Consider the following 9,395-nt stretch of genomic DNA (forward strand, 5'->3'; position numbering starts at 1 on the left):
CCGAGAGGGAATGGCCTCAAGCTCCACCAGGGGAGGGTCAGGCTGGACAGCAGGAAAAAATATTTCATGGAAAGGGTCATTGGTCCCTGTCCGAGGCTGCCCAGGGAGGGGGTTGAGTCCCCTTCCCTGGAGGGGTTTAAGGGCCGGGTGGACGAGGTGCTGAGGGACATGGGTTAGTGATTGATGGGAATGGTTGGACTCGATGATCCAGTGGGTCCTTTCCAACTTGGTGATTCTGTGATTCTATGATTCCCCCCCTTCTGCCTCCCTGGACACAGCCACCACCAGCACTCGTTCAGCGTATTTATTGAGAAGCCTCAATGCTGGAAGAAGGCTCAGAGCAGCATCTGGAAGTCCTGCTGTGGCTCTGGCTCCGCTTTGGGGCGCGGAGCAAGCCTGGGGTGCAGGACAGCGAGGAGGCTGCTCAGGGGCTGTCAGCCGAGGATTTGGGAACTGCTCTTTGCCTCCACCTCCCAGGCTTGGGGCGGGGGGGGCACAAAGCAGCTTTCCTTTAAAACAGTCAATTTTCCCATCTTTGTGATGCCAGGAGTTTATCTTTTATAAATAGAAAAGGGTAGGAAAGGGAAGCGAGTGACAGCAAAGGGGTTCCCAGGTAGCAACACCCGCTTCAAAAGTCCCTTGGAGCCGAGCGCCACGTGCTGCTGGGACCCCAGAGCAGCACGAGGTGGGTTGGTGGGGTGCCAGGTGGGTTGGTGGGGTGCCAGGTGGGTTGGTGGGGGGCCAGGTGGGTTCCAGCGATCCCTGGGTGGCCCCGAGCTGGCTGGGGGGTCACAGTGAAGGTGGGGACGCTGGGCTTAGGCTTCTCCATCCTCCTCCTCCTCCTCCTCGCCGCTGGCCTCCTGCGGGAATCCAGGGCTGCTCAGTGCCCAGAACCATCCCCGGCACTGCGAGTCCTGCGGCATCGGGGGGTTTTTTCCTACCCCCTGCACCCACCTGCTGGTCAAGGTGGCCACTCTGGGCTAGCCAGGGGGCCAGCAGCGTGCCGGCCTCCCCGCTGTGGCCGTGCTCCACCGTCGACTCGTGTGCCATCTGCGGCGAGGAGAGGCTGGAGGAGAGTGTCTGGGTGCCCCCGCGCCCCACCCGGGCTCCGAGGGGAAACTGAGGCACACGGCGCGCGAGCAGGGAAGGGCTGGGAGCTGCTTACCAGGACAGGGGACGCGCGGAAGAGGTAGCTGAAGGGGTAGTAGAGGAAGTTGAGGAAGGAGGCGGCGTAGAGGTCGGCGTAGCGCATCAGCTGGCTGGCGAAGAGCGTCTGGCGCGAGCCGCAGCGGAAGAGGCTGCCCATCTTCCCGTAGCACATGTCCATCTCGTGTGTGACTTTCTGCGGGGGCCCAGCGAGACGGTCAGGGCACCCAACGCCTCCGAGAAGCCTCCCCAGGCGAGGGGCTGAGCCCCCGCGTCACCTGGATCTGACGTTTGATGGAGCTGATGTCGGGGCGCTCGCTGCTGCCACTGTCCAAGTGCCTGGAGGGGGAGAGAGCCGGCCAGGAGCTCACCTGGAGGGTCCCTCGCGGGTGTCCCCCGCCCCGTGTCCCCGTCCCCACTCACTGGTACAGCTCTGCCAGGAAGAGGTCCAGGCTCCGCAGCTCCTCAAACAGCTCTGCAAGGGCAACAGGGTGGGATGAGGGAGGCTCCAGAGGGATCTGAACAGGCTGGATCCATGGGCTGAGACCAACGGGATGAGGTTTAACAAGGCCAAATGGTGGGTCCTGCCCTTGGGGCACAACAACCCTGAGCAGCTCCAGACTAGGAGAAGCCTGGCTGGAAACTGCCTGGAGGAGAAGGACCTGGGGGTGTTGGTTGAACAGGAGCCAGCAGGGGCCCAGGGGGCCAAGAAGGCCAAGGGCATCTTGGCTTGGATCAGACCCGGCGTGGCCAGCAGGGCCAGGGAGGTTCTTCTCCCTCTGGACTCGGCCCTGGGGAGACCGCTCCTCGAATCCTGGGGTCAGTTCTGGCCCCTCCCCACAAGAAGGATGTTGAGGCTCTGGAGCGAGTCCAGAGAAGAGCAACGAAGCTGGGGAGGGGGCTGGAGAACAAGGATTGCGAGGAGCGTCTGAGAGAGCTGGGGGTGTTTAGCCTGGAGAAGAGGAGGCTGAGGGGAGACCTCATTGCTCTCTGCAACTCCCTGAGAGGAGGTTGTGGAGAGGAGGGAGCTGGGCTCTTCTCCCACGGGACAGGGGACAGGACGAGAGGGAATGGCCTCAAGCTCCACCAGGGGAGGGTCAGGCTGGACATTAGGAAAAAATATTTCATGGAAAGGGTGATTGGTCCCTGTCCGAGGCTGCCCAGGGAGGGGGTTGAGTCCCCTTCCCTGGAGGGGTTTAAGGGCCGGGTGGACGAGGTGCTGAGGGACATGGGTTAGTGATTGACGGGAATGGTTGGACTCGATGATCCCGTGGGTCTTTTCCAACCTGGTGATCCTGTGATTCTGTGATGAGTGCAGGCAGCATTCCCCCCACTGCCTTCATGACCACTATGGGACATCAGGGCGTGTCCCATGGGGCTGGTTTTGTCATCCAGGACCATTAGGAGGCCCTGAACCACCTCCTCGAGCTGGTCCTGCCCACGTCCCCGGCCATGTGCTGCTCACCGCTCTTCTCCGTCCAGACCTGCAGCTCCCGAGCCAGCTCAGGCACCACCAGGAACGTGCGCCAGCCCTGCCGCTTCTTCGACTTGAGGATGTCCCCGAAGATGTGGTCCCCCATGTAGAGGATGTCTTTGCCCTTCACACCCAGCAGGTCGCACACGATGTCCGAGGAGCCTGCAGCAGACAGACAGACGGACATGAGGGCCACGGCGCGGGGCGCGACCCCCGTGCTGCCCGCGGAGCCCGGCCGGGTGCTCACCCACCGCCGGAGTAGACGGCGCAGTGCTGGAGGGGCCCCGTGTACGTCCCGATGCGCAGCTTCCCCGTGTCCTTTGGGACAAGAGGTCATGGAATCAGAGAATCATGGAATGGGTTGGGTTGGAAGGCACCTCAAAGCCCATCCAGTTCCACCCCGTGCCAGGGGCAGGGACACCTCCCGCTGGATCAGGAGGCTCCAAACCCCATCCAACCTGGCCTTGGGTCCACAGGTGGGGGTGGTGGGACACCTGCACCCACCCAACCGCAACCCCCTCCCCGCGGCACCCACCGTGTTGACTTGGCGCAGGACGGTGCCCTCGGCAAAGAAGAGCGGCTTGCGCGTGTCCACCACGATGAGGTCGAAGTAGGATCTCCAGGGGCGCTGCGGGGTTGGGGGGCGGTCAGGGAGGGGCCGAGACGGCACCTCCATCCCCTCCTCGGGCCACCCCAGGGACGGACTCACCGTGTCCCCATCCCTGAAGTCGAACAGGTAGGACATGATGGCCTGCAAGGAATCAGAGAATCGCGGAATCACCAGGTTGGAAGAGACCCATCGGATCATCGAGTCCAACCATTCCCATCAATCACTAACCCATGTCCCTCAGCACCTCGTCCACCCGTCCCTTAAACCCCTCCAGGGAAGGGGACTCAACCCCCTCCCTGGGCAGCCTCTGCCAGGGCCCAATCACCCTTTCCATGAAATTTTTTTCCTGATGTCCAGCCTGACCCTCCCCTGGTGGAGCTTGAGGCCATTCCCTCTCGTCCTGTCCCCTGTCCCTTGGGAGAAGAGCCCAGCTCCCTCCTCTCCACAACCTCCTTTCAGGAAGTTGTAGACCTCCCTGAGACCTGGAGGTGCCACCACCAACCCCTGGAGAGCAGAACGCGCTCTGGACGGACCCAGCTCCCTCTCTACTCACGTCGGTGTAGTTGTAGTCGCTGTTGGTGGCCAGAAAGACCTTCCCCACCTCCTTCATGCGGCTCAGCAGCAGCGGCACGCGGGGCTGGCGAGGGGCAAATCAGCATTGGGTAGGCCAGTGGAGGCCACGGGGACCCAACTGAGGGGTCCACGGGGTCCACAGACACTCACATCTTTCACCACGTATTTCTCTAGGTTCTCCAGGGTCTTCTCCTTCAGGCAGCCCTGCAGAGGGGACGGGGGGAAGGGTCCGAGCCGCCCCTGGGGCTGAGGGACCCCCAGCACCCTCGGATCTCCCCATGCCCATCGCCCTCACCGAGAGGTGGACTTGGTCCATGGCCTCGCGCACGTCTTGGAACATGCTGCGGAAGGACATGAAGAGGTTCCCGTGCTTGTAGCCGGTGTCGCAGCTGCAGATGGGAGGAAAGTTGGGGGGTGAAGGGGCTGCTCCACCAAGGAGAGACCCCCAACCCATCCCAGACCCATCCCAACCCACCCCAACCCACCCCAGATCCATCCTAACCCAACCCAACTCACCCCAACCCATCCCAACCCACCCCAGACCCATCCCAGACCCATCCCAACCCACCCCAGACCCACCCCCAACCCATCCCAGACCCATCCCAACCCACCCCAACCCACCCCAGATCCATCCTAACCCATCCCAACTCACCCCAACCCATCCCAACCCAACCCAGACCCATCTCAGACCATCCCAACCCACCCCAGACCCATCCCAACCCACCCCAGACCCACCCCCAACCCATCCCAGACCCATCCCAACCCATCCCAACCCACCCCAGCCCCATCCCAACCCATCCCAACACCCCCCAACCCATCCCAACCCACTACAGACCCATCCCAGACCATCCCAACCCATCACAGACCCATCCCGAACCACCTAAGACCCATCCCAACCCATCCCAACCCACCCCAGACCATCCCACCCCATTCCAACCCACCCCAGACCCACCAGGTCCAAGCCCCATCCCATCTCCTCCTTACTTGGTGTATCTGGAGCAGTTGGAGAAGAAGTCCACGAGGCAGGCGTAGAGGTGGGTTTCTGCGGGAAGGGGCTGTGAGGGGCCGGGGGGCTCGGGGGAGGCAGCGCCCCAAGGAGAGAGGATTGGGGGGTACAGGGTGGTTCTTACCCGTGAGGTTGAAGAGGGTGTTGAGGATGTGGAAGCGCTTGGTGTCGTCCCGCTGGATGAACTTGTTGGGGTAATAGTGGAGGATCTCGGCGCTGGCGAGGGAGAGTGGAGAACGATGCCAGTGCCATCCCAGTGCCATCCCAGGGCCATCCCAGGGCCAATCCCAGTGTAATTCCCAGTGCCAATCCCAGTGCCATTCCCAGTCCCTTCCCAGTGCCAATCCCAGTCCCTTCCCAGTGCCATTCCCATTACCAATCCCAGTGCCATCCCAGTGCCAATCCTGGTGCCGTTCCTAGAGCCAATCCCAGAGCCAATCCCAGTGCCATTCCCAGTGCCATTACCAATCCCAGTGCCAATCCCAGTGCCTTCCCAGTGTCATTCCCAACCCATCCCAACCCACCACAGTCCCATCCCAACCCATCCCAATGTGCCAGTCCTGGTGCCAGTCCTGGTGCCAATCCTGGTGTCAGTCCCGGTGCCTTCCCAGTGCCAATCCTGGTGCTGTTCCCAGAGCCAATCCCAGTGCCAATGCCAGTCCCTTCCCAGTGCCATTCCCAGTCCCTTCCCAGTGTCATTCCCAGTGCCAGTCCCAGTGCCATTCCTGGTGCCAATCCCGGTGCCTTCTCAGTGTCATTCCCGGTGCCAGTCCCAGTGCCCTTCCTGGTGCCAATCCCAGAGCCAATCCCAGTCCCTTCCCAGCGCCATTCCCAGTGCCATTCCATTACCAATCCCAGTGCCCATCCCAGTGCCCATCCCAGTGCCAATCCTGGTGCCATTCCTGGTGCCATTCCCGGTGCCAGTCCCAGTACCTTCCCAGTGCCAGTCCCAGTCCCTTCCCAGTGCCAATCCCAGTCCCTTCCCCAGTGCCATTCCCAGAGCCAATCCCAGTCCCTTCCCCAGTGCCATTCCCAGAGCCAATCCCAGTGCCAATCCCAGAGCCAATCCCAGTCCCTTCCCGGTGCCATTCCCGGTGCCAGTCCCATTCCCAATCCTATTACCATTCCCAGTGCCCTTCCCAGTGCCCTTCCCAGTCCCATTCCCAGTCCCATTCCCAGTGCCGATCCCGCTCTCACCCCTTGAGGAATCGGAATCCGTGGGCGCACACCAGCAGGTTCCCGTGGGAATCCACCTTCAGCAGGTTCCCGTAGAGGGCATCGAACACCAGCCCCCTGCACCACGCACCCCGTTAGCGGGCTGGGGCTCCCAAATCCCAAAAAAAAATGGGGATTTCCCTCAAAACCCCCCCAAAAACTCACCGCGTAGGGAAGTTGGGGTCGTACTTGTAGGCGAGAATCTCGGGTGGGTACCCGATGGAGACGAGATGCTCCAGCAGGAGGGCGAAGGCCAGTTCCTCGTAGTCAGGGGATTTATACACTGCGAGGGGAGTTGGGGGGTGTGGGCAGGGCTGGGGGACCCCAAAAATTCTCCCTTCCCCCCCCCCCAATCCCCAAAACCCACTGGCCAAGGTGTAATCCATGTCGAAGCCGAAGCATTTGATCTTCTCCAGCGCCAGGCTCCGGTTAACGAAGATTCTGCAGGGGATGGGGGGGGGGATGAAGGCTGGGGGGGTGATTTTGGGGTCCTCAAATCCATCCCTGCCTCTTGGGGGGGTGGGGTGGGGGGAGCTGCTCCCCCCAGCCTCGGCCCCAGGGCAGCACAGGGAGTTATTGGAGCAGAAAAATCTGCTTTTGAGCTGGAAATGGAGCTCAGGGGAGGGGGGCAGGGGGGGCAGCAGGGAGGGGGAGCCCCCCCTGGTTTGGCCTGGGTGTTTAAATGCCCCCCCCACCCCCTGCAGCCCCCCCCGGACCCGCATCCCTGGGTCCTTCCTCCTCCCAAGTGACCCCCTCAGACCCTTCCCCATAGACTCTGTCCCCCCCAGACCCTCCTCTACGACTTTTTCCTCCCCCAAGTGACCCCCCCCGACCTGTGTGTCCCCCCCCTCAGACCCTTCCCCAGGACTCTTTCCCCCCCTAGTGCCCCCCCAGACCCTCCTCTCCGACTTTTCCCCCCCCAGTGACACCCCCAGACCCATCCAATCAGACCCTTCCCCTCTTTCCCCCCCTCAAGTGACCCCCAAACCCTTCCCCCTAGACTCTGTCCCCCCCAGACCCTCCTCTACGACTTTTCCCCCCTCCAAGTGACCCCCCAGCCCTGTCCCCCAAGCCCTGTCCCCTCAGACCCTTCCCCAGGACTCTTTCCCCCCCTAGTGCCCCCCCAGACCCTTCCCCCTAAACTCTGTCCCCCCCAGACCCTTTCTCCCAGCCTCGATCCCCCCCCAGACCCTCCCCTCCAACTCTTCCCCCCCAAGTGACCCCCCCAGACCCTTCCCCCTAGCCTCTGTCCCCCCCAGACCCTCCTCTACGACTTTTTCCTCCCCCAAGTGACCCCCCCAGACCTGTGTGTCCCCCCCTCAGACCCTTCCCCAGGACTCTTTCCCCACCTAGTGCCCCCCCAGACCTTCCTGTCCGACTTTTCCCTCCCCCAGTGACACCCCCAGACCCATCCAATCAGACCCTTCCCCTCTTTCCCCCCCCAAGTGACCCCCCAGACCCTTCCCCCTAGACTCTGTCCCCCCCAGACCCTCCTCTACGACTTTTTCCTCCCCCAAGTGCCCCCCCCAGACCCTGTCCCCCCCAGCCCTGTCCCCTCAGACCCTTCCCCAGGACTCTTTCCCTCTCCCCCCCCTCCACTGACACCCCCAGACCCTCCCCCTCAAATTCTGTCACCCCCAGACCCTCCTCTCTGACTTCTCCCCCCCAAGTGATCCCCCCAGCCCTGTCCCCCCCAGGCCTGTCCCCTCAGACCCTTCCCCAGGACTCTCCCCCCCCCTTTAGTGCCCCCCCAGACCCTTCCCCCTAAACTCTGTCCCCCCCAGACCCTTTCTCCCAGCCTCTATCCCCCCCCCCCACCCTCCCCTCAGACTCTTCCCCCCCAAGTGACCCCCCAAACCCTTCCCCCTAGACTCTGTCCCCCCCAGACCCTCCTCTACGACTTTTTCCTCCCCCAAGTGACCCCCCCCGACCTGTGTGTCCCCCCCCCTCAGACCCTTCCCCAGGACTCTTTCCCCCCCTAGTGCCCCCCAGACCCTTCCCCCTAAACTCTGTCCCCCCCAGACCCTCCTCTCCGACCTTTCCCACCCCCAGACCCTTCCAATCAGACCCTTCCCCCCTTTCCCTCCCCAAGTGACCCCCCCAGCCCTGTCCCCCCCAGCCCCTTCCCCATGACCCTTTCCCTCTCCCCCCCCCTCCACTGACACCCCCAGACCCTCCCCCTCAAATTCTGTCACCCCCAGACCCTCCTCTCTGACTTCTCCCCCCTAAGTGACCCCCCCAGATCTGTCCCCCCCCAGACCCCCCCCTCTTTCCCCCCCAGGTGACACCCCCAGCCCCTTCCCCCTAGACTCTGTCCCCCTAGACCCTCTCCTCAGACTCTTTCCCCCCCCCCCAGACCCTCCCCTCGGACCCTTCCCCCCCCCCCGTGCCCCCCCCCATCCCCACCGGTGCTGACAGTCCCTCCGCAGCGCCCTCGGGTCTCCCTGTGCCGGGTTCCATCCCCGCTGCCCCTCGCTGCCCATCCCCGTGGCCTCAGGCCCCCCCACCCCCCCCACCCCGGCCAGCGCTGCTTTAACGGGACCCGCGGCACCGCCCCCCGCCCTCCTCCCCCCCCACCCCCCCTCCCCTCCCGGAGCCACCGACGGGACCCGGCAGGGCCCCCCCCGGGACCGTGTCCCCACACCGACCCCCAAAATGGGGCAATGACCCCCCCCCCAATGGACCCCCTATTCCCAAACAGGACAGTGACATCCCTGCGCCCCCCCTAACTGGGGCAGTGTCCCCCCTCCATGCACACCCTATTCCCAAATGGGACAGTGACCCCCCCTTCCATGCCCCCTTGGGGTAGCAGCACCCCCCATGCACCCCCTATTCCCAAATGGGACAGTGACACCCCCCCACGTGCCCCCCTGGGGTAGCAGCACCCCCTATGCACCCCCTATTCCCAAACAGAACGGTGACCCCCCCATGGGTTAGCACCCCCTATTCCCAAACGGGACAGTGACCCCCCATGGGTCAGCATCCCCTATTCCCAAATGGGGCAGTGACCCCCCCTATGCACCCCCTGTTCCCAAACAGGACGCTGAACCCCCCATGCACCCCCTATTCCCAAACGGGACAGTGACCCCCCCCATGCACCCCCTATTCTCAAATGGGATGGTGACCCCCCCCATGCACCCCCTATTCCCAAATGGGGCAGTGACCCCCCCATGCACCCCCTATTCCCAAATGGGACAGTGACCCCCCCCATGTACCCCCTATTCCCAAACGGGATGGTGACCCCCCCGTGCACCCCCTATTCTCAAATGGGATGGTGACCCCCCAGACATGCCGGTGACTCTCCCATGTCCCCCCAAAAGGGGCAGCGTTCCCATGTGCCCCCCAAGACGGGCAGTGATGCTCCTGTGCCC

The 9,395-nt window shown here is 63.4% G+C and overlaps 1 protein-coding gene across 2 annotated transcripts; it reads right to left on the reverse strand.

Annotated features, from left to right (window-relative positions):
* Positions 1-290: 290 nt before the first annotated feature.
* On the reverse strand, positions 291-8,516 carry LOC138731662 (cytosolic purine 5'-nucleotidase-like). Of its 2 annotated transcripts, XM_069877748.1 has the most exons (18): positions 8,431-8,516; positions 6,392-6,465; positions 6,190-6,307; positions 6,007-6,102; positions 4,934-5,025; positions 4,788-4,845; positions 4,099-4,192; positions 3,954-4,007; positions 3,784-3,867; positions 3,330-3,371; positions 3,156-3,248; positions 2,872-2,938; positions 2,612-2,782; positions 1,570-1,621; positions 1,425-1,485; positions 1,166-1,342; positions 955-1,050; positions 291-860 (listed from the first exon to the last, which is right to left on the reverse strand). In XM_069877748.1, exons 1-18 carry the CDS (start codon positions 8,505-8,507, stop codon positions 816-818), a joined length of 1,551 nt encoding a protein of 516 aa, XP_069733849.1. In that variant the 5' UTR covers positions 8,508-8,516; the 3' UTR covers positions 291-815. The 2 variants fall into 2 exon arrangements, with proteins under 2 accessions (XP_069733849.1, XP_069733848.1); XM_069877747.1 differs by having other exon boundaries at positions 3,156-3,371.
* Positions 8,517-9,395: the final 879 nt, after the last annotated feature.

The sequence above is a fragment of the Phaenicophaeus curvirostris genome, chromosome 27 (genome assembly GCF_032191515.1).
Source record: "Phaenicophaeus curvirostris isolate KB17595 chromosome 27, BPBGC_Pcur_1.0, whole genome shotgun sequence".
Lineage (NCBI taxonomy): Eukaryota > Metazoa > Chordata > Aves > Cuculiformes > Cuculidae > Phaenicophaeus > Phaenicophaeus curvirostris.

Excerpts from the sequence above, each read along its gene's own strand:
- LOC138731662 (XM_069877747.1), bottom strand. The coding sequence starts at position 8,507 with ATGGGCAGCGAGGGGCAGCGGGGATGGAACCCGGCACAGGGAGACCCG. Across the intron at positions 4,193-4,787 it reads AACTGCTCCAGATACACCAA|CTGCGACACCGGCTACAAGC; the intron begins GTAAGGAGGAGA and ends TCCCATCTGCAG. Across the intron at positions 1,622-2,611 it reads GGTCTGGACGGAGAAGAGCG|AGCTGTTTGAGGAGCTGCGG; the intron begins GTGAGCAGCACA and ends TTGCCCTTGCAG.